This window comes from Schistocerca nitens, chromosome 8 (genome assembly GCF_023898315.1).
Source record: "Schistocerca nitens isolate TAMUIC-IGC-003100 chromosome 8, iqSchNite1.1, whole genome shotgun sequence".
Taxonomy (NCBI): domain Eukaryota; kingdom Metazoa; phylum Arthropoda; class Insecta; order Orthoptera; family Acrididae; genus Schistocerca; species Schistocerca nitens.
Window position 1 is genome coordinate 95682763 of NC_064621.1, and position 25760 is coordinate 95708522.

Consider the following 25760-nt stretch of genomic DNA (forward strand, 5'->3'; position numbering starts at 1 on the left):
GAAATTGTCTGATGCCTACCATTTAGTAACAGTTTTTACCAACCGCACTAGTGCTGCTCAAACGTACTCGTATTTTTCCTCTTTCACTTACTGATAACTTGCTATACCAACCGGAGATCACTAATGCGCAAGAACCAAGCAGCAATCAGATTCCCGCGGTAATAATCAGCGATAGCCAACGTTTATCACTTTGTCTCTTCCACGATGAGTACTGTCATCAAGTGGTTTAGAGCGTATATATAAGACGCCGGCTGCAAACGCTTCGTGGCAACGCTGACCTCTGAAAATGCTGAAACCGACGCTGTTGGCAGCCCTGTTAGCTGTTGCTGCGGCACAGACTGCAGTCAACCAGTTTCCGGAAGGTTTCCTTCTAGGGACCGCCACATCTGCTTACCAGATCGAAGGAGGGTGGAATGAAGATGGTGAGTGTATTATAGACGTTAATGAATTTTTTACCTTCAGGTTGTCTACATCGATGTACCACAGCTATTAGCATAACATCTGCAAACAGTCCTTTTCATTTGGAGCCTAATAATAGCTTGAAAGAGTAACCTGCATAGTCAATCCTCTACACATATGGTCACTTCCAGTCTTATAAACTTTCTGTTTGCTAATATTTAAACAGAGTCAAAATGATCTGATGTAGTAATTTTGTGTAACTTTGAATGGCATACATTTTAGACTGGCCTTTACAAAGAATTTGTTTTACGAATATCGCTGGAGATAAAATATGCCAATAACTGATCACTTTATTTATAACTGAACGACATTTTTCAGAGTACTCTATCTACATTATTATCGGGATTCTTAAAAAATTAATGGTCTATAAATCTTCATTGTATGTGAAAGCTTTTGTGTTGATCTTGTAACAATGGTAGCATATAGCTAAGAGAAAATCGCAACAGCACGTAAATCCGAAAATTTATAACAAAGCTGTTACTTGAATTTCGTGGATGACCTATATTTATTATAAAAATGGATATATGTATTTATATGTATATATGCGTGTACATTGAGGTGACAAAAGTCACAGGACAGCGATGCACACATATGCATATGGCGGTAGTATCGGGTACACAGCGTATAAAAGGGCAGTCCATTGGTGCAGCTGTTATTTGTACTGTCGTGACTGATGTGAAAGCGTTTCCGACGTGATTATGGCCGCACGGTGTGGACTAACACACTTTGAAAGCGGATTAGCAGTTACTGCTAGACGCTAGGGACATTCCATTTCGGAAATCGTTAAGGAATTCAATATTCCTCGATGCACAGTGAAAAGAGTGTGCCGAGACTACCAAATTTCAGGTATTACTTCTCACCATGGACAATGCAGTGGCCGAAGGCCTTCACTTAACGACACAGAGCAGTGACATTTGCGTAGAGTTGTCAGTGCTAACAGATAAACACAACTGCGTGAAATAACCGTAGAAACCAATGTGCGGCGTACGACGTATGTATCCGTTAGAACTGTGCGGCGAAACTGGGCGTTAATGAACTATGGCAGCAGACGTCCGACGTGAGTGCCTTTGCTAAAAGCACGACACCGCCTGCAGCGCCTCTCCAGGGCTCGTGACCATATCAGATGGACCCTAGCCGACTGGAAAACACTGGCCTGGTCAGAGGAGTCTCGATTTCAGTTGCTAGGAGCTGATGGTGGGGTTCGAGTGGTGCGCAGACCTCAGGAAGCCATGGACCCAAGTTGTCAACAAACCACTGTGCAAGCTGCTGGTGGCTCCATAACGGTGTCGGATGTGTTTACTGGAATGGACTGGGACCTCTGAAACAACTTACTCGAAATGGTTATGTTCGGCTACTTGGAGACTGTTTGCATCCATTCACGTACTACATGTTCACAAACGACGGCGGAATTGTTATGGATGACAACGCGACATGTCTCTGGCCCATAATTGTTCGCGATTCCGAGTGGTTCTAGGCGCTTCAGTCTGGAACCTCACGACCGCTACGATCGCAGGTTCGAATCCTGCCTCGGGCATGGATGGGTGTGATGTCCTTAGGTTAGTTAGGTTTAAGTAGTTCTAAGTTCTAGGGGACTGATGACCTCATAAGTTCCATAGTGCTCAGAGCCACTTGAACCATTTTGTTCGCGATTGGTTTGAAGAACATTCCGGATAATTCTAGCGAATGCGTTGGCGACCCAGATTGCCCGACATGAATCCAACCGAACATTTATGGGATATAACCGATAAGTCAGTTCGCGCACAAAATCATACGTCGGCAACCCTTTCGCAATTATCGACGGCTTTAGAGGCTGCATGGCTCAATATATCTGCATAGGACTTACGACTTTCTGAGCCTGTGCCACACTGAGTTGTTCCACTACACGGCGTAAACGGAGGTCCAGCACGATATTAGCAGGTCTCCCATGACGTTTTGTCACCTCAGTTTTGTACGCCCTAAACCACTGGACCGAATTCAGCCAAACTTGGTACACAAATCACTTACTGTCAGAAGATAATCACTAAAAGCCTAAGAACCACCTGCCTATCAGAGAGGTGGGGACGGGGCTGACAAAGCGTTGTAGACCGCGTCGTGCGAATTCCATACTTGGTTCATAGCACTTAGCGACTTACAGCACAGTTTATACATGACGCCAAACCATTAAGAAGCTTCAGCTACCTATCAACCCCACAGACAGATGATGAAAGGAAAAGAGGTTTCACGCTTACTACATTTTTGCCTCTCACGCAGTACAACTGCCATATGAAGCAAGACGTTGTAATTTGTTACTTCTTTACTACTAACTGCGTTCGTGACAAATTTTGCAGACAGTATTCGCATATACCAATGAATGTACCGACAAATTTATATAACTGCACGACGCTTAGTTCAGGAGATACGAAGTCATAAACATTGGGCTGTCTGAAAATGAAACTGCAAGGCGAAATTTATTATAGATTCCTGCTGATAATCCCTTGGTATTCGTAAAATAATTGTTTCACACTACCTACTTCACAGAAATGACGTGCATTATGTATAGCTCCCGTCATTTCGAAGAAATATCTAACATACATATTTGTGTATGCAGGCAAGGGCGAGAACATCTGGGACTACATGCTCCACGAACATCCGGAGTACGCTACGAATGGTGACAACGGCGACGTGGCCTGCGACTCGTACCACAAGTACCAGGAGGACGTGCAGATGGTGAAGACACTCAATGTAAGTACTGGCTGCCGTTACACAGGTGTGGTGTTCGGTGAATCCACACTGTTCTGATGCGTTTCAATTGCTGCAGGCAGTCCCTGTCTCCACATTAATGTATTTTCCCATATTTCCATGAATCTGTATCGTCAACAGTATTTGATTCGACTGTTTCCATCTTCTGTTGTACTCAAACAAAAATTAATGCAATACTTACTGTGTCATCAATATGTATTACAGCATTTTATAATACTTTTCTTCCCTTGTTTTCATTGAAATGTTGGGAAAACTACAGTAAAAATACAGCACACGCATTTAATTATGAAGATTCGCTATAAGCACGACGAGAATGCTGTCCTTGTGACCTTTATGAAACGGTTCATCTAATGAAAAATAACTGTTCGATACTTATTATAAGATATTACATAAATTAAAGAGGTCATTCACAGCAACAGCTGAGATATGTAATGCTATGCACTTCACAGTGCTGAAATACCCATTCTTGAAGATAAAGCTGTGATGGAATATTGATATCAGCATATAAAAAAGTGATGCATTTTGAACTGTAGGTATTTTACATCATAATTAATTTGTATTGCAACAAATAATACATTACCATAAATAAATAGAAGTGGATCAGTGAAAAAACGTCCTGTTATAACCATGGTAATAATTTTAATTTGAGCAAAGAGCTTGTAGTCACTTTGTCTTGGTCATTAACTCTGCCATACTGGATGTGTAATTCATGTCATGAAGTGAGCCACTTCACAGCCACACATTGGGCAGCGGTTTAGTGTCGTAATGGATTTGTGATTTAACCCCAGATTGATCAACTAATTGATGGGCATTATTTTCATTGATTACAAAATAATTGTTACACTTCCGTGTGGCATGTTTCATTAACAAAAGGTAACTGGATTAGCTATGCCAGCGGCAGAAAACAAATTGCGTAATTACAGTCATTTTATTTCGAAGAAATATTTGAGACCATAAGTCTCTCATCCAGATTCTGAGACAACAAGGTGTGGATTACAAAATCAAAGCAGTTATTAGTGAAACTGTAATCTAACGTAAAATTCAACGGAGAAATTTCGGAATTTCTTAAAGCTAAAATAAGAGTGGGAGAAGGTGATGGGCAGTCTGAATTACTTTTCACTGGCGACAGCTAAAATCTGAGTTTAAGTTGCCGAAACAATCAAAGCAGGAGGAAGTAATACTAGGAGAGACTGCTTCACTTTCGCAGACGACGTGCCGAGTCTAGGTCAGTACATTTAAATGGCGCAGAAACAAATAGAAATTTTCAGAGAAACAGCAAGAAAGCTATCGTTCCAAATATGGTCTGAAAAAAAAAAGGAAAGCAAAATATGTGTGCAGCAAAAATCTGGCACTCAAAATTGTAAAAACTAAACGCGACATAATGGAGAGAGCTTCTCAATTTAAATATGTAGGCGATGTCAGTTAGGAAACAAGCCTACAAAAGAGTAGTTATAAAATAACTGTTCGCAATATGGAAACAGTTACAGGCTTATACATACATCAAAAAAAGTTTTGCATCATCCCGGTTCCCAGAACTCATGAAAATAGACGTTGACTGTGGATATTTTACTACAGACACAGTCCCTTTGTCTGTTCAGAGATGTCACTAAAACCGCCCAAAGATGTAGACAGCCATGCATGAGCTGCGCCAATTAGACGGAGGGGGTCCGACAGCCGATCAGTTCCGGTCATTCCACCAGGAAGGACTGGACTACATACAACACCGGCTCGTGTTGTATGTAGTTCAACAATGCCTATACCGTCAATACCGCGGTTCCACTGCGTCCGCATTGTTACTTTGTGACAGGAGGGGCTCTCAACAAGCGAAATGTCCAAGCGTCTCGGAGTGAACGAAAGCCATGTTGTTTGGACATGGAGTAGATACAGAGAGACAGGAACTGTCGATGACACGCCTCACTTCGGCCGCCCAAGGGCTACTACTGCAGTGGCTGACCGCTACCTACGGATTGTGGCTCGGAGGAACCCTGACAGCAACGCCTCCGTGTTGAGTAATGTTTTTCGTGCAGCCATAGGACGTCGTCTTACGACTCAAACTGTGCGCAATAGGCTGCAATTTCATTCCCGACGTCTAAGGCGAGGTGCACCTCTGCAGCCACACCATGCAGTGCGGTACAGAGGGGCCCAACAACAGGCCGAATGGACCGCTCAGGGTTGACATCACGTTCCCTTCACCGATGAGTGTCGCATATGCCTTCAACCAGACAATCGTCGGAGGCGTGTTTGGAGGCAACCAGGTCAGGCTGAACGCCTTAGACACAGTGTCCAACGAGTGCCCCAAGGTGGAGTTTCCCTGCTGTTTTGGGGTGGCTTTATGTGTGGCCGATGTACGCCGCTGTTGGTCATGGAAGGCGCCGTAACGGCTGTACGATACGTGAATGCCATCCTCCGACCGATAGTGCAACCGTATCGGCAGCATATTGGCGAGGCATTCGCCTTCATGGACGACAATTCGCGCCCCCATCGTGCACATTTTGTGAATGACTTCCTTCAGGAAAATGACATCGCTCGACTAGAGTGGCCAGCATGTTCACCGGACATGATATCTATTGAAAATGCCTGGAATTGGTTGAAAAGAACTGTTTATGGATAAAGTGACCCACCAACCGCTCCGAGGGATCTACGCCGAATCGCCGTTGAGGAATGGGACAATCTGGACAAATAGTGCCTTGATGAACTTGTGGATAGTATGCCACGACGTATACAGGCACGCATCAATACAAGAGGACGTCCTTCTGGGTATTAGAGGTAAAGTGTGTACAGCAATCTGGACCACCACTTCTGAAGGTCTCGCTGTATGCTGGTACAACATGTAATGTGTGGTTTTCATGAGCAATAAAAAGGGCGGAAATGATGTTATTGTTGATCTCTATTCCAGTTTTCTGGTGCGGTTCTGGGCGCTACAGTCTGGAGCCGAGCGACCGCTACGGTCGCAGGTTCGAATCCTGCCTCGGGCATGGATGTGTGTGATGTCCTTAGGTTAGTTAGGTTTATTTAGTTCTAAGTTCTAGGCGACTGATGACCTCAGCAGTTGTCGCATAGTGCTCAGAGCCATTTGAACCAGTTTTCTGTACAGGTTCCGGAACTCTCAGAACCGAGGTGACGCAAAACTTTTTTTTAATGTAATGGGTAACAAAAAATGCATCTGGTAACAAAAAAATATATCTCTAAATGCGCCAGACTTAGACACTACAAAAAGTCATTAGATTAGTGTGTCTTTATATTGCTGAGGCATTCTTTTAAACGGTAGTAGAGGCACTGAAGAATTCCAAAGAGCGGAGGAAAAGTGATTATGAAAATTTTATGTCCAAATTATGTTGCGTACAGGCAAAGAGCAGACACAGAAATTTAAAAGAACAGCACTGTGTAGTAGTAGCATACGAAATTCCATGGACACATTAAGAGAATGAAACCAATAAGGTTAATTGTATTCGTTGTGGTATTCTACGAAACCGACTGTAAATTAAAAACTGATAAATAAAATGGGTCGGTGCGGTAAAATAAGATCGGAAGGAAGCAGGGGTAAGACAAATTAATATACCGGATAGGGAAAAATTTAGGCATATAATTCACGACTGGAGAGTTGTCCCGGCAGAAAAACTTAAGAAAATAGGAATAATTTGGTCAGACTAGCAGAGAAGAGTTCATTCTCAGAGGAAGACAGTAATATGGGCACAAAGTAAAACTGAAATAAAGCGCTGAGAATGGTCCGTGTTGTACACCGTTGATCCATTACTATCCAAACGTGAATAATAATAATAAAACATTCCTGTTTTGTTCTATGTCTGGATTGATGGTTAACCACTTAACAAAACTTACGAAAATACGAATAATATTTTTCCTTCACACACTAAAGTTACAAAAGGAAACACTGTTATGCTCTTGGTATTAATGCTCCTCTTAGAGCTGATTTCCGTGGTTGTTAATCATTATTTCATTATAAACAGTACACTAGCAGGCAGATATTTACATGAGTGCTGTGGTACTTGTTACCACCGGGGAAAACACGGCCTCGAGCCCGTGTAGCGAGTTATGTAGCGCCGCACACGAGGAAGAATTTCAGAAGTCAGGAATAAATCTGGCTGTCACTGTGTGCTCGGTTATGGCAGCGGCTGCTTCAGTAGCAGTCGGGTTGACGGTGTCAAGCGTTCACAGCGAAACACTGTAATCGGTAGACATCAGAACCACTTTACTGACCTCGTAGTTAAGGAACCTCGCCTAAGGCTCTTCATTGGATTTGCAAGCTCTGATTATTCGTCTCAAAAATCGAATTATCTATTGGCAAATTTCATTGCTGTTGCGTAACGTTCGAGCTATAATGGGTCCTCAAAAGGCCTGGAGCATTATTGTGCAATGAGGTGCCCCCTCTACAATCGATGTTAGTGACATTAGGTAGTCTGCGATCCATTCTGGTGGACACAGTAAACTGTCATACAATGTCATCATCATAATTTTTAGTATCGTCATCAACTTCTAATACTGGAAAACTTTACTGTATCTTAGTTATGTGTGTAATGAAACCTACATCACTCAATTTAAAATTAATGCATTTCCTTAAATTTCAGAGTTAGTCGAAAGCAGCTACGTTGGATATCTTTATACTGCATCTAGCGACCTTGGGGAAGTTCGAAAAGTAATTTTCTGCTATTGTGGTGTTTTACACTATAGTATGACTTTGATTTTAGATCATCACCCTTTATTGCGTTTTCGATTTCGGTTAACACACTACCTTTCTTTCTAATACACTAAATATGTGTGACATATTCATCTTGCAAACTGTTTCACTTTCAATTATTATTGGTTTTTCCATCTTAAGTTTACTGCAATAAATTGAAACGTATTTTATACCAGATGCGTTTCGCTTTTATTTACAAAGCATCTTCTGTAGTCATTCTGAAAATATGGATGTATAAAATGTTTGTACATTCTGGTTTTCATAGACTAAAATATTTCTCTATGAAGTTGGCGTGCAGTTTATTTACGGTGACTCTGAATCCTGTTTACATGTTATACAAACCAATGGTTTTTCATTCGTTGTTAGCAAAGGCTGAAGTCGAAAGAAAGTTGTCTATATACCCACTCTCATTTCACTTTCATTCGGATCATTTCTTCTACGTCATACGGCTTTCTATGCATTCCTTTTTTTGTGTTTAACAGAGGTTTCCCATATCCACCTCATAGGTCAAATTATACTTCTCCGAAGCTACGTGTAATCTGTAGGCGGTGTCGAGTATTTTCTACAGCCATTTCTTCCTCTATATCTCATTGCTTCTCCCAGCCTTTACGACATATACTTCACGCTATGTTAACTTTATTTTCTAGCAACTTCTGCTGTTGCTTTACTGCCTCATTCTCAAGATTCTTTTGTCTCTTCTACTTTCCATAAAATCGAGTGTTTTTGCACAATCCATTACTTGACTACACTGTGAATTATTGTCCTACGTTACTTATTTCCTCTTTCACTATATTTCACTTATCCTCTACTGAACTACTTTCGACACCTTTGCATGTGTTATTGCCTCATACAGTTTGATAATCTCACTTTCTTCTAAATTTGCAGTATTCAAATCCGTTGTATACTTTTTTCTTTATTCTCTTGCATTTCAGTCTGCTCTTTCGTCATTTAGGAGTTACTGCCTGAATTTCACAATATGATTTGTAGCTCTTTACCTAGAGCGATTTATATTTTTCCATTCCTCCTGGCCTTTGTGGCCGAGCGGTTCTAGGCGCCTCATCCTGGAACCGCGCCACCGCTACGGTCGCAGGTTCGAATCCTACCTCGGGCATGGATGTGTGTGATGTCCTTAGGTTGGTTAGGTTTAAGTAGTTCTCAGTTCTAGGGGACTGATGACCTCAGATCTTAAGTCCCAGAGTGTTCAGAGCCATTTTTCCCCATTTCTCCCTTATATAAACGTTTCAGTCGTTAGGAACTTTCAAATTTTCGTCTTGCTCTACTAATTTATTGATTCCTTCATTTCCTTGTGAAGAGTATACACATTTTTACTTTTGATATTACTGGTCAAATGTTGGAAAATAATCCTGTAAACATATGTCCAGAAGTAATTACTTGTTGAGATATGGGCGATTCTGTCCTAAAACAGATAAATCTTTTCACATATCAGGAGCTACTTTCGTGTTGACCACTCATTCTGACACATCCGTCAGCTTTCCTTCTCAAGTATTCATGGGTTCATGCTAACACACCCGATTCTCCTCAGATTTGACGACATGCCTTCACGAACACGCTTCATTAACATCAATGGATGTCGAACACGACATTACCTTTCAATGTCGCCATAGCGAGAAACGTGAGGAAGCAAGGCCAAGTAACAGGGAGGTCACGTTACTGAACTTCGTCGATCAATCAGCCGAACATTAAACTTTTGTGTTGGATACTACACTATGATAAGAGGCTTACTAAATGGGCTGCCGTTGTTGTTGTAATGCCATTTAACTTGAAGATGAGGTATACCCTCGAAACATGTCGCTAAATAACTAATACAATAGTACACAAAGTTTGTGACTGGTAGCGGTGATTCAAAAAAACATTTACACCTCTTTTCTACTTTTTGCCTACGAAAAGAAAGAGAGAGAGAGAGAAAGAGAGAAAACTTACGCATTTATTTTTAAATTGATTCCACGTGAATATCCACATTTTATGATCCACAAAATCCAATAGTTGATTACCTTTCTCTGAACAGTAACATGAGGAGTGGCGACCATTCGACCATTCTTTCCCGACAGCCGAAACTGGAGAAGTCTACGTTCCAACTCATCACAAAGATACTGCATTGGTCTGAGGATGGGACTCTTGGCAGGCTAGTCCATTTCCAGAATGTTATTGTCCACAAATCATTGCTTCACAGACGATGCTTTATGAGAGGGTGCATTGTCATACTGGCACACACAGTCAAGTTTTCCGGACTGTTCTTCTGCTGCACGTAGTACATGGTGCTGTTAAATCTATTAACATCCTTCTACATCCATCGTTTTCCTAAGAGGCCCATTCCTGTACAGTCTCTTCCTCTCGCGTACGAAATTAGAAAACAACCTTCAGTTGTACTGAACTCTTACATATACAAAAGTTTACCACCAACTCTTGTTTCTTTGTATGTGTCATCTGTCATTTGTAATTCAAACTACGCTACTGATATTCTTCTCCTATTCTTACAATGCTGTCTTTCAGAAGAACAGACTTAGTATTTTCATAATGTATCTCATATTATTCTCCTTGTTTATGAACAGGCGGAAGTGTACCGCTTCTCCATCTCCTGGGCGCGCATCCTGCCCACTGGAGACCTTGACGTCATCAACCAGCAAGGCATCGACTACTACAACAACCTCATCGACGAGCTGCTGGCAAACGGAATCCAGCCCATGGTAAGAGGGACACATGCACGTGTTTGGGGTGGGCAAACAATCATTTTTCACCGTACGCTGATTCTTTTGTTGGATGTATTAACAGTAGTAGTAACGGCGGACTGTTGAGAGTTAGGAGAGAGAAGAGTAACTCGACCCAGCTGGTGGTTGTGTACACTGAATAGTTCTAGGATGTGACGGTAGGCAGCAGCACATTACGGTGTTCTACAAATAGCGCTAACTCGGCCTCTTGCATAGGGACTATAATACCGGCTGTGGCCGAGGGTATGGGCCACTCGCTCGTCTGTTTACTTTGTCGTTGATCCCGCACGCTCTTCTCTCAGCTTACAATTGGTGATTCACTGGTCGCGCATATCTAGCAAATTAAAACAATTTACCTCTCCTAGCATATACGAACTTAGGTCTAGAGCAAGTATTCAGGTCTCGTCTATACAGTTTCCCAAGCTTTCTTCGGCTGGATGGTATGGTCTATCCATTGTTCGAGAAGTATGCTTTCAGGGAACGATGCTTAAATCTAATTGGAAATGGAGGAAGAAGACTTGTGAAAGTATGAGGCTAGCTAAGCGCTGACTGATATTCAGATCACAAAATCTCGACTTAGGTTACAACGCACCAACATACATAACACACAGGAGACTTGCTAGAATTGTTTAGTGTCAAGAAAAAAAATCCAATCAGGCGGTAAAACAAGGTTTACGATTGTCACATTTATCGCAGTTCTCATGTTGATACATAAATACTTTTGCTGACACAGTTACAATTGGAAATTGTGTTCTTGCGATGGCGTATGTTGGCCACATTCTCTTCAACAGTATAATCTTCATATAATGAGAGGTTCAGTTTACGTATATGTTTTAAGCAAGATCTTTTTTCTTTCTGTTATGACATCTAACCAAACAGCTGTATTGTCAAGGGGTAAAATCTTCACCTGGACATTTCTTCGCACTTGTAACTAGTACGTGTGACACTTCCGTGAATATCTTGTTGGGTTATCTAGCGCTGGCATAATATTCAGATATAGGTAGGACAACATCTATATGTTTAAGCTTCGAAAAAATGTGTATCTGACTGATTAACGCCTTTTTGAAGGATCTTCTCCTAGCAGTCGAGCTCTAACGCGTGCGTGGGATGCGCTGTGAATATCAGGCCAAGTGGTGATTATTTATCGAATGTCTGGAGCCATGAGTGTCACCCAGATTATAGCTTTGGTCCTAGTCAAGTCAAACTGTGCCCCACCTCGATCTTCGATAGTCGACGAGCACGTTGTTCGCGCTGTCCTCGTCTTGTTCATCATCTAAAGTGGGTCTACGATTATCTGCGTGCGTATTTCCTGGGACCTTCACCCCATAAGACGGCATCCATTTAGCGCAGCCTGTAATCATAGGAGTGGTGCTTCCATCACCGTCACATAGAGAGAAGCCTACGAAAGGGATCCCTTAGTCAGTAACTGTATCTGCTGTGAAAAAATATCATTAATCTCGATTCGAATTCGTATATATCATGCACATACCTCAATGAATAAACGAATTTGTACCAAATCCCATTATATCCTCTATAATTTCAAGGTAATCATAATCGACCTTTTTTGGAAATCGATAATTTCAGTCTGCGAGGTAAATGGTCCATTGATTGGATTTTCTTGCACTCACATTCAGGACTGTCCGGTAGCCCCTATTTGTTCATTAGTTGCTTACACCTACTAAAACTCACCCTAACACAGTTCAAAGCTGTCTGCAGCCTCCTCAGGCGGTTGAATCCATCTTCTGTGTATCGAAACCGTCGCCAAACCCTCTAAATGACAGTCTGTGGAACATCCAAGGATGCTGAACTTCGGACTGTGTCTGGGCTGCTTTCAGCCAGACAGTTATTCTGACCTTCAAGATAAGTTTTCTGTAATCCCGTAATAATTTATTGCCGAAATGTTGCAGGTAACGAAGTGAGGAAAAGGCGAAGATATGGTCCACAATTTAGGCCCATTTTCATGTGTCTGGAGTAGCCCACATGATCTACACAATGCTGGTGCAATGCGTTTTTTTCGTCAATCGTAAACACTTTTAGACCGGGAAACAAAAATTACTATAATTCGAACAACAATCAGTCTTAAAACATTATTAATGTGGAAGGTTCCACTGAATGTATTTTTTATACCTGTAAATACAATATATGCACGGAGGGAACTTGAGTTCAGATTTAACAAGAACCACAAACATGAAACTGAGGAAGGTAATACGAATACGATATGGTGTGGATTTCGAAATACAAATTTAATGATGAGGTATATGCTGCACAGGTGACGATGTACCACTATGACCTACCGCAAGCACTGCAGTACATCGGTGGATGGCCAAACCCACTCCTCGCCGACTATTTCGTGGAGTACGCCAGAGTGCTGTTTGAAAACTTCGGAGACAGAGTGAGTAGCGACAGCTCTACTGTTTCTCACGTGGGTTTCTTCCTGTTGTGACACACCTCTGACAACAACGGTTCTGCAGGTGAAATGGTGGATCACGTTCAACGCGCCGGACGTCTTCACCGGTGGCTACGCCACCTCTGGTGGTCAGGCGCCGTCACAGAACGCGTCTGGCATCGGCGACTACATGGCCTCACACACTGTGATCAGGGCCCATGGACTCGTGTATCGACTCTACGCCGAACAGTACAGGGCCACGCAGAACGGTGTGTTAAACGTCCCTTGTATTGAGTTTCCTGTCGATCACTATTATTATTATTAGTTATTTAAGCATTGTATGTAAAGAACCTAACCATTTTCCTCACAAATGTACAGTATACCACAGAAAGCGGAGATAATATTCTTCAATATGCATGAATTCATAAAAAATTAACGTATCGGCTAAACCTCCCACTTACCTCAACTCTTCTTTCGGATACCATTGTATTCACAACAATCTGTACACTTCATTCTCACAGTCATTATTCTTATTCGACAGATATTTAAGTACGTTACCGCGTTGAAAATTATTCAGACACGGTGAAGCATCAACAGAGATTTTCTTTCAGGATTCTAGGCGCCTCAGTCTGGAACCGCGCGACGGCTACAGTTGCAGGTTCGAATCCTACCTCGGGCATGGATGTGTGTGATGTCCTTAGGTTTAAGTAGTTCTCAGTTCTAGGGGACTGATGACCTCAGATCTTAAGTCCCATAGTGTTCAGAGCCATTTTTCCCCATTTCTCCCGTATATAAACGTTTCAGTCGTTAGGAACTTCCAAATTTTCGTCTTGCTCTACTAATTTATTGATTCCTTCATTTCCTTGTGAAGAGTATACACATTCTTACCTTTCATATTACTGGTCAAATGTTGGAAAATAGTCCTGTAAACATATGTCCAGAAATAATTACTTGTTGATGTGTGAGTACAACATTTGACAGCAGTTAAACAGCGCCGCAGTGAGTCACGCCCATACATAAAAGCAAAAATTGAACATTGTATGATTTTGAACCTTTCCGGAACACCTTATAGCAAACATTTAATTCTAGTTTATACCAACTAAAGTGCATCATATAATTACTGAACTGTTGTAGACAAACATTGCAAAGAAAGACGGTTCACGATGGTTTCTTAAACAAATCGCAGTATCGTACTGAACCTGTCCTAACGTCGTGCATTACATGGTATATGTGTTGTAGGACATAGATAATAAGACATACAGCATTCTATTCCGCTAAAAAATTCATCAGAGGAGTACAAGACGTTTATCAACACTGTAACCTTTATGCACCTACTAAATTTTATTGTATCTTAGTTATAATATTTATAGAGCCTTACAAATTCTTGATAATGTGTATTCTTGGAGAATTGACACTTTTCTCTCCAAAAGAGACTGAATTTAGGAACTATTGTCCTCCTTGCAGTGATTTGATGAAGTGCCTTTCAAAATCACTGCACTTTCTCATGAAATGCAAAACACTGCATACACGGCAACAAGAGTTTTTGATTGATGGCCATTAACAAGAGAGTATAGTTTTTAATTTTTTCACGTGTTTCCAGAACAGATTTATGTAACTTTGCTGTACAGAAACTTCAAATGCAGTGAACACTGAGCTCTCCTCTAAACATTGGCGCCAATTAGATATTATGCTAACTAAAAGGAAAGATCTGTGTTACTTTCTTCATACACATTCTTTCCTTAGTGGAGAATGTGATACGGGTCATGAACTAGTAGCGACAAAAGCGCGCTTCGTGACTAAAAAGTTACACTCTGCCGCAGGCCGGAGTGGCCGAGCGGTTCTAGGCGCTACAGACTGGAGCCGCGCGGCCGCTACGGTCGCAGGTTCGAATCCTGCCTCGGGCATGGATGTGCGTGATGTCCTTAGGTTAGTTAGGTTTAAGTAGTTCTAAGTTCTAGGGGACTGATGACCTCAGATGTCTAATTTTCACTCTGCCACAATACCTTGCAAAACAATAATTAATCTTTGCCAAACAAGGAACACTGCTAAAGTACAAGTATTTAGTGACGAGATACGAAAAGAGGTGGATCCCTGGAGTGCAATCGCTCCTATTTCTGAACACTGGCAGAAGATAAAATTGCTTCTTACCATTACGGCTGGAAATGTATTCGGTGATGTGGAAGCAAAATCCCAGGATTGCTTCATCGAGAACGTAGATATCTTGAAACCTCTCCTTGAGGCTAAACGTCAGGCAACTGTCATCTGGCATAAAAACCCATGCAATTCTACATGCAGGGAGCTATGCAAAGTAAAGACAGCTGTTCAACGCACTGTCCGCAAGTGCATCAATTCCTATTGGGAGCAAATCTGCACTGGCGTACATGAGTGTCTCAATGCTGGCGACATTGGAGGTGTGTACTCTGGCGTCAAAGGGGCCGTGGATCAATTCCATAGAAGAGCGTATCACTCAAGGAAATTGATGGAAAAGTCATCACAGATCGGAATCGTCAGTTGCACCGTTGGATAGAACATTACTGCAGCCTCTACTCACATCCCATCAACATTAGTCCAAACGAAATGGATGAAATTCCTCAGATGACACCTTACCATGACTTGGATGCCATACCTACTATGGAGGAGCTTCAAAGAGCAATTGCACTGCTCAAATGTGGGAAGTGCCCTGAAAAAGACATCTCCACAGAAATTATAAAATTTAAGGCAGTTTTTCTGCTGCTTTTCAACCTCTTACTGAAATGTTGGGCTGACGGTAATGTGCCGAAAGACATGCGCGATGCCAATATCGGTACTTTATACGGAGGTAAAGGTGATCGCGGCGATTGGATCTGTCACCGAGGAATATCACTTAGTAGACCTGGAAAAACGTTTGCCCGTTTGGTACTGGCAGACTTCAGAAGCTTGCCGAGAGCATATACCTGAGGAACAATGTGGGCTTCGTCCCCAACGATCTACAATTGACATTATCTCCACAATCCGGCAAATTCTGGAAAATTGCCGCGAGCAGAAAACCCTTGTGTTAATTGCCTTTATCGACCTAAACAAGGCTTTCGACACAGTCACCAGAGAAGGAATGTATGCAGAACTTCTGAAGACAGAGTGTCCTCCAAAGCTCTTAAAGATGCTCAAGGCTTTTCACGAAGATACGGAAGTTGCTGTGGTTTTCGATGGAATCGCTTCTGACCTGTTTGCTGTGAGAAGAGGGCTTCGTCAAGGCTGCGTATTCGCTCCCACTCTGTTCAATATTTTTTTCTCAGCACTCCTCAAAGTTGCTTTTGATGAAACTAACCTTGGCATTCATCTGTATACTACAGATGATGGGAAGCTCTACAGCATTTCTCTAATCAGATCCAAGCGCTTGTGAAAAGACTTGATTGTAAATAGCCTCTTATTTGCTGCATTTGTAGCGCATACTCAATACGATCTGCAAGAGCTTGTCGATAAATTCTCCATGTCTATAAACGTAAAGAAGACTGTTGTCATGACACAAGGATACACAGCTCCGCCTGTCGTCAAACTGGACGGCTCCTTATTGAAGGTAGTCGATAAATTCTGCTATCTTTGTTCAATAATGACGGAAATGTCTCCCTGGATGACGAGATAAATGCAAGAATAGGAAAGGCTGCCGGTACTTTCGGTAAATTCCGCACACGAGCATGGGACAACAAACACATTGTCGACAACAATACTTGTGTATCAAACATGTGTACTGAGTACTCTCCTATGTGGAGCTGAGACTTGGACGTCGTATGCCAAACAGGAACGAAAGCTCAACTCATTTAAACTGCGGTGCTTGGGGAGCATCTTGGGAATATCATGGAAGGATCATGTGATAAATGATATGGTTCTGAAAACATCAAAACAACAGAGCGTCACTGCTACGCTCAAGCAACGTCACCTGCGGTGGATAGGACATCTGCGTCGTATGGACCACCCCCGTCTGCCCTGGCGCACATTACTCAGTGAAATAGCAGGAGCAAAGAGACTTCATGGACGACCTTCCCTACGCCTTAGGGATTGCGTCAAGCGTGATATTTGCGCATTTAATATTGACAGTGACAAGTGGGAGCAACTCGCTGACGGTAGCAAGAAATGGAGATATGTGACTGCAGATGGAAGCAAGATGCACGACCAAGTATGGCTTAACATCTTAGCTGCAAAGCGATCGTGCAGACATGAGCTTATGACTAAACCTCCTGCTCTAGCGACTCATATTTGCCTCGCTTGTGGGCGCCAAGTCGGCTCTCGTTTTGGACTTCTGAGCCACCAGCGAAATTGTCTTCAGGATTCAATATGAATCTTCCGACAGGAAGGACCAGGCCATTAAAAAAGTATGAGTGCTCTTTCCTGTCTGACAGTACAAAGCTTTTAGAACTTACTGATAAATGATAATAGTAGGTATATCGTTAGTCTTCATCCCTTACTAATTTATGGTAGTAAATTAACCGTTTTTCTCTTATTGTGATATTAGTGGCATTTGCGAGTATGCTTCGGTAGACGATCGTGGAGTTCGTAGTTATGACGAGTAAACAATGCATAGCATACTCCATTGTTACTAAATAATGCCTAACGTTCTTTGTGATAAATGAAAGTAGTGTATTTTATTAATTTTCCGAATGGAAATCTGTTACAGGCAGCGTAGGAATCACATTGACTGTGTCGGGAAGAGAGCCAGCTTCAAATTCGACAGACGACTTGGAAGCTGTAGAGAGAAGGCTTCAGTTCGATGTAAGTACTGTAACTGCCACTCTAGCACCACTTGTTCATCTGCTTTTCTTTATTATTAATTTGAAAGCATGTTTCGTCCTTTTCCGGTGATTGATCGTATTGCTGCTTATTATCACAAGGTATCTTAATTGTGAACAGTTCGGTTCATGTTATTCAGTTACTGTGACGTAGGAGTGATTACTATAGGAAGCTACTGGTACTCTTTCGGGCATGTGGTCTCTCATGGGATGAAGTATTAATCCATGCTTCCAGTATACATGCATTATTTGTGAAAAACAGTGCTATGCATCCTTCAAAGTGCTTACAGTTGTTGACGATCATAGTCTACAGTTATGCAAAGATTTTATTTACTGGTTTCTTTTAATGGATTATATTGTTTTAAATTTGAGCCTACAAACCTATAAGTGGATCATATTAATGTCCAGATGAGCAATACGTGAAAGAACATTTGTTATGCACACGGATGCGTTGCACCACTGTTAGGCCCTCTCATTCCTGTTCCACTCGCAAATGGTGCTAGAGAAACACCACTGTATATGTTTCTGTACGAGCTCTGATTTGTCTTATGCTGTCTTCGGGTGCTTACGCAAGATGTATGTCGGAGGCAGTAAAATGACACACAGTCTGTTGAAAACGCCAGTTCTCTAAATTTCCTACATACATTTTTACGAAATGAACATCTTTTCCCCTCCAGGTATTCCCATCGAGTTAACGGAGCATTTATGTAATACGTGTTGATCGAAGCAACTGGTTACAAACCTAGCAGCACGATCTCGATGTCTTCCTCAAATTTCACCTGGTGGTGATCCCAAACACTCTAGCAATACTTAAGAATGAGTCGCACTACTGGTTTGTAACGATCTGCTTTATGGATGAATTACACTTCCCTGAATTCTCCCAATAAATCGAAGGCGACCATCCATCGCCTCTACAATTGAGTGCTCATTACATTTCATGTCACTTTGCAGCACTACACCCCAGATATTAAACGGATGTAACTGTATCAAGTGGTACATCGCTAATATTGTACACAATCACTACAGGTATGTTTTCCTACTTATCTTCATTTTCCCAGCTTTAGGGCAAGCTGCAGTCACTCAGAGTTGAGACACTTTCCCATATACTACAGCGCCATTAGCAAACCGTCGCAGGTTACTCTCACCTTATCCCTGATTTCATTAATGTATTTAGGGACGGGACGGTCCTGTCACATTTCCCAGGGGCACTCCTAGCAATTCCTTTGTCTCTGATCAACACTCGTCGTCCAGGACAACGTACTGGGGTCTGTTACTCAAAAAGTCCTGGAGCCACTCACTTATCTAGGAGCCGATGTCATACACTCGGACATTCTTTAAACAGACGGCAATATGGCACTGTGACTATGTCTGAAATCTCTAGATATATTTAAAATCCAGTTTGCATACTTTTTGATTATACATTCACCAGTTTTACTCTGTCAAGATGTTGCCACGAGCATCAATAAACTGGCTACGAGGAAAGAATACTGATTCTTTTTATCTGTTGTTGATCAGGTTGGACTCTACGCACACGCTATCTTCAGCCAAGATGGGGATTACCCGACCATAGTGCGTCAGAGGGTAGACGCCAACAGTGCAGCAGAGGGACGGCCCCGCTCACGGTTGCCAACATTCACTCAGGAAGAGCTTGCATACCTCAGAGGTGAGTTTGTGTCGTTTTACCAACTCCACATTTATCAAGGCAGAGTACATACAACGATATCTCCAACAAAATTCCAGATTTAACCAGATTAACATAATCTTTTAATTGTACATTTTGTCTTCTTCTTCAAGTCCTTATTCCTTGCTTCTTCTTCATATGCTTCAACAGCAGTGCCAGAAGCAGCAGCTGCTTTCCTTTCCACAACATGCACATTTCTCCTCCACTTAGCCTATATTTACATGCTAAATTCGAAGACCCACTTTTTTCATTCCTTATTCATTTGACTTGTACTTCGTTTTAGTTCCTTAAATGTCACTCACCGACCGTACTAGGATATGATCTCTAGTTTTCTGTGCTCTAACGATCCAAGTAGTGACTAAAATAGTCCTAAATAAAAGTTTAAATGTGAAATATATTTCGTTTTGCTAACTTGTAAGTCACATTGCAGTGTGTCACTACTATCATGACGACTGTCATTCGGAGACTTAGTTCAGGTAATGCCATGTGTCTGCCTGTAAATGTTTCATGTTGTAACAAACGTATCTTGAATGTTTGAGTGTTATTTGCCGCATCTGCACTGCTGTCGTACCTTATATCCTGCCTGTCTCTATATTTGTGGTTGCTAATTGTACTTGCCCACGTCAGTCCAGGGTCATGGAGACTCAAATCCTCATCCAGCTGGTAGATGTTCCATGGGTTTTATAAATCGCTTGAGGTGAAGATACATATTTCTTTGAAAAAGACAATATCTGTTTCCATCCCTATTCCCTTGCTCCATTTCCAATGACCTAATTATTGATGGGATGTTAAACATTAATCCGTGTTCCTAGGTGTGAAACATACCAATCTAAGAAAATTCAACCGCCACCCTAGAATTTGGTTGAAAGATATTTAACAATGGGGTAACTGCAAATAGTTCCCGATTACATGCCATGCACATTATCACATGGTAACTTTCAAATTATTTCATTGTCTCATCGTTATGAATAGTTGTGATTTACGAGCAGTGCATACCTCTGTCAGTCCAGAAAGTTTTGTCACTGGATTAATGAAATAGAGAAAAGTTAAGATGATGGATATAATACTTCATGTCTTCTGCATAGTTTCACTTGGGTACAGCGCAAATGAAGTCCATACAGCAGTGTGGAACTATCAGCAAAGTCCCTCTTTAGGATGTTTTCCAATTCGAAGGTCACACTGGCTGGAATAACGGTTATGTCGTCAGAGCGTTGACAGTTCATGAGACGTTTCCCACTTTGTCGTTTTGTGGTAGATTCGTATTTATGACACCAACTCTCATCACCTGTGATGACTTTTTTTCAGAAAAGAATTTTCCAGATTTTGCATTTCAACAATGTAGCGGCAGGGAATCGTTGCTTTTGCTTAGGAGTCAAGGTGTGTGGGACAGATTTCACACACACTTTTCTAAGGTTGCTCTGTTATGATTCTTAAGTCAGCAACACTGATACACAATCGCTGCATGTCCACTACTTAACGCTGGCTGTTCAAAACCCACTAATGGACTTTTTAAAGTTGTTAGTTCAAGCAGCCACTACTACGTTGATTTTGCTTGTGCGTCAACATTAAAATCAGTCTTTGAACTTTTGGGATGGACGGTGTAGGTGGCCACAAGAAAATGTTATACGGATTCGTAAAAGCCGAATGTGAATTGATAAGACCAGTTGAGTGCAGTAGTTATACACTCATTAGCCCAGATATGCTCACCGCCCACCGCGAGATCCACAATACCACCTGCTGCTTTGCGGGTACATGATATGCTAAAGAAAAGAAAAGGCGGTAGATTCCAATGAGGAATAACTACAGTGGTCTACAAAAATCTGTCGAAAGCAACTGTCATTAAGGGCAGAATGTTATGGCCTGGTGCCTAGAAACTAGGATCTCGTAAACAACGAAGCTTGTGGCAGATTGCGAACTACTATCGTAGGAACCTGTGGAAAGTGGTTCAAGTATCGTGAAACGACTAATAGGCGAGAAAGTGTTGGACGCCCCTGCCTCGTCACAGAATGCGGAGGACGAGTCGCCTCCTCTGTAAAGCAGAATAGATGTTGGGCTGTGGCAGCTTTGGTGGCAGAGTACATCGCTGTTGCAGGCAGCAGCGTTTCGGAATACACCCTTCAGAATGCATTGTCCAATCTGGGATTCCCAGTAGACGACCATTAAGTGTTCCCATTTTGACCCGTCGACAATGTCAGTTCCGACCACATTGAGGGAGGGCTCATCGAGACTGCACCGTGGATAAATAGGAATGTGTCGCCTGGTCGAAAGAATCAAGTTTATCGTTTACCAGGTCGATGGTCGTGTCTGGATACGACATTGTCCAGATGCTCCAGTAGAAAGCTTTATGCACTATTGTAACGGTTTTCAGGCGTGATTTTATTGCAGCGCCGCTGAAGTCACTCCAGGTATCTTTACAATCCATTATCATAAATATATTTGGAGCCTCCCAAAAGAAATTAAAAGCACTATCGGAAAATACTATGGAAATTAAAATATGAAATATCTTTACATGTAAAAGATTCTTGCTAGTAGTTGTCCTTGTACATGTCTTTGAACAACAGTATATAACTATATGTTACTTTAAATTATGTACATATGGAGACTGAAGTGGCGAGTGAAGATTTGCATCAAGGCCAGGATTCGAACTTGGGTATCCAGCTTACAAGGCAGATGCGCTAACCATTACTTCACTCTGGCACCGTGTCTTTCGATGACTGAATGGAGTACCCTAGCAGGCCACCTGCTCAGACCAAATTACCGCTCACGCCACAGCCCTTTAGGGATTCCCCCTATACTCGAAGAGCATTGCAGAGGGTCTCCAGCTGTACTGGAAAAAAGCCAGCCGCTGTGGCCGAGAGGTTCTAGGTGCTACAGTCTCGAACCGCGCGATCACTACGGTCGCAGGTTCGATTCCTGCCTCGGGCATGGATGCGTGTGATGTCATTAGGTTAGGTTTAAGTAGTTCTAAGTTATAGGGGACTGATGACCTCAGAAGTTAAGTCCCATAGTGCTCAGATCTCGTGGTCGTGCGGTAGCGTTCTCGCTTCCCACGCCCGGGTTCCCGGGTTCGATTCCCGGCGGGGTCAGGGATTTTCTCTGCCTCGTGATGGCTGGGTGTTGTGTGCTGTCCTTAGGTTAGTTAGGTTTAAGTAGTTCTAAGTTCTAGGGGACTTATGACCACAGCAGTTGAGTCCCATAGTGCTCAGAGCCATTTTTTTTGCTCAGAGCCATTTGAGACTTTTTTTTACTGGAAAAGCATCCCAATATCGAACGAAATGGGGATCCTGCATGAAACCTAGACATAGGTGCTCTAACAAAACTACACTCCTGGAAATTGAAATAAGAACACCGTGAATTCATTGTCCCAGGAAGGGGAAACTTTATTGACACATTCCTGGGGTCAGATACATCACATGATCACACTGACAGAACCACAGCCACATAGACACAGGCAACAGAGCATGCACAATGTCGGCACTAGTACAGTGTATATCCACCTTTCGCAGCAATGCAGGCTGCTATTCTCCCATGGAGACGATCGTAGAGATGCTGGATGTAGTCCTGTGGAACGGCTTGCCATGCCATTTCCACCTGGCGCCTCAGTTGGACCAGCGTTCGTGCTGGACGTGCAGACCGCGTGAGACGACGCTTCATCCAGTCCCAAACATGCTCAATGGGGGACAGATCCGGAGATCTTGCTGGCCAGGGTAGTTGACTTACACCTTCTAGAGCACGTTGGGTGGCACGGGATACATGCGGACGTGCATTGTCCTGTTGGAACAGCAAGTTCCCTTGCCGGTCTAGGAATGGTAGAACGATGGGTTCGATGACGGTTTGGATGTACCGTGCAGTATTCAGTGTCCCCTCGACGATCACCAGTGGTTCCCCACACCATAATGCCGGGTGTTGGCCCTGTGTGCCTCGGTCGTATGCAGTCCTGATTGTGGCGCTCACCTGCACGGCGCCAAACACGCATACGACCATCATTGGCACCATGGCAGAAGCGACTCTCATCGCTGAAGACGACACGTCACCATTCGTCCCTCCATTCACGCCTGTCGCAACACCACTGGAGGCGGGCTGCACGATGTTGGGGCGTGAGCGGAAGACGGGGTTAACGGTGTGCGGGACCGTAGCCCAGCTTCATGGAGACGATTGCGAATGGTCCTCGCCGATACCCCAGGAGCAACAGTGTCCCTAATTTGCTGGGAAGTGGCGGTGCGGTCCCCTACGGCACTGCGTAGGATCCTACGGTCTTGGCGTGCATCCGTGCGTCGCTGCGGTCCGGTCCCAGGTCGACGGGCACGTGCACCTTCCGCCGACCACTGGCGACAACATCGATGTACTGTGGAGACCTCACGCCCCACGTGTTGAGCAATTCGGCGGTACGTCCACCCGGCCTCCCGCATGCCCACTATACGCCCTCGCTCAAAGTCCGTCAACTGCACATACGGTTCACGTCCACGCTGTCGCGGCATGCTACCAGTGTTAAAGACTGCGATGGAGCTCCGTATGCCACGGCAAACTGGCTGACACTGACGGCGGCGGTGCACAAATGCTGCGCAGCTAGCGCCATTCGACGGCCAACACCGCGGTTCCTGGTGTGTCCGCTGTGCCGTGCGTGTGATCATTGCTTGTACAGCCCTCTCGCAGTGTCCGGAGCAAGTATGGTGGGTCTGACACACCGGTGTCAATGTGTTCTTTTTTCCATTTCCAGGAGTGTATATAGTTCCAGAGCCCTTTTCAAGTCTCAAACATCCATAAAGGATACATGCAAATGAAGTAATGCATGATTGGATTAAGAAGGGAGGGACGTTAATCTACTTCCAAAGTCACTGTGGCCGAGTGGTGTAATGGTTAGTGCACCTGCTTAATGAACAGTAGACCTTGGTTAGAATCCCATAGTTGGTACAAATTTGCGTTCGCCGTTTCAGTGTGCATATATACATCACAGACGTTTCAGAGTTGGAAAGGTCTCCGGAGCCATAAAGTTTCATTTGATTAAAACAGATAAGCCTGGGTTTCAGGCAGGCTCCCCCGTGTCGTTCAATGGTTGAGGTGCTATTGGAATACAGTGGGAGAGTCCCTCCAGTACAGTTCAAACTTAGGGGGAAAACCAAGTGGGGTGAGGCGTGAATGGGAATTGGAATTGAGGAGTCGGTGCACTTTCACAAAACCACTGTGCCAGTGGAGCCCAGTGGTCAGTGCATCTGCCCAGTGAGCGGGAGACTTAGGTTTGAATCCCAGCCTTGATAAAAATTTCCATTCGTCGCTTAAATCCGCATATATACATCATAATGTTTGAACTTGAAATGGTCTCTGGAACCACATACACTAGAGTGACAAAAGCCATGACATACCTCCCAACATCGTGTCGGACCTCCGTCTCCTCGGCGTAATACAGCAACTCGACGTGGCATGGACTCAACAAGTCGTTGGAAGTTCCCTGCATAAATATTGAGCCATACTGCCTCTGTAGTGTCCATAATTGCGAAAGTGTTGACGGTGCATGATTTTGTGCACGAACTGACCTCTTGATTATGTCCCATAAATTTTCGATGGGCATTCGCTCGAATTGTCCACAATGTTCATCGAATAAATCGCGAAGAATTGTGGCCAAGCGGCATGACGCGTTGTCATCGATAAAAATTCCATTGTTGTTTGAGAAAATGATGTCCATGAGCGGCGGTAAATGGTAACCAAGTAGCTGAACATAACCATTTCCAGTCAATGATCGATTCGGTTGGACCAGAGGACCCAGACCATGCCATGTAAAATCATCCCACACCATTGTGGAGCCATCAGCAGCTCGCAAAGTATCTTGCTGACAGCCGAGGTGCATGGCTTCTTGGGATCTGCGCCACCCTCTAACCTTACCATCACCTCTTACAACCTGAAATCGGGACTTACCACACCCGGCCACCGTTTTCCAGTCGTCTATGGACCAACCAATACGATCGCGAGCCTAGGAGAGGCGCTGCAGGCCAAATCGTGCTGTTAGCAAAGACACTCGCGTCGATCATCTGCCGCCATATCCTATTACCGCGAAATTTCGCCGACTGCTCTATCAGGTGCGTTCTTCGTACGTCCCACATTGATTTCTGTGGCTATTTCACGCAGCGTTGCTTATCTTTTAGCACTGACAACACTACGCAAACGCCTTCTCTCGGTCGGTAAGTGAAGGCCGTTGCCACTATGCTGACCGTGGGGAGAGGCAGTGCCTGAAATTTGGTATTCTCCACACACTCTTGGCACTGTGGACCTCGGAATAATGAATTCCTGAAGGATTTAGAAAATGGAATGTCCCATGGGTCTA

At 43.3% G+C, this 25760-nt stretch overlaps 1 protein-coding gene across 2 annotated transcripts in view; it reads left to right on the forward strand.

Annotated features, from left to right (window-relative positions):
- Positions 1-255: 255 nt before the first annotated feature.
- LOC126199077 (myrosinase 1-like) overlaps positions 256-25760 on the forward strand; it is a 143926-nt gene continuing 118421 nt past the window's right edge. Inside the window, exons 1-7 of one of the 2 annotated variants that reach the window (XM_049935814.1) lie at positions 256-422; positions 3047-3180; positions 10462-10596; positions 12887-13009; positions 13089-13272; positions 17652-17746; positions 19279-19426. In XM_049935814.1, coding sequence (XP_049791771.1) covers positions 287-422; positions 3047-3180; positions 10462-10596; positions 12887-13009; positions 13089-13272; positions 17652-17746; positions 19279-19426 — 955 coding nt within the window. In that variant the 5' untranslated portion in view covers positions 256-286. The remainder of the gene's footprint in view (positions 423-3046; positions 3181-10461; positions 10597-12886; positions 13010-13088; positions 13273-17651; positions 17747-19278; positions 19427-25760) is intronic. The other variant, XM_049935813.1, reaches the window with a different exon arrangement.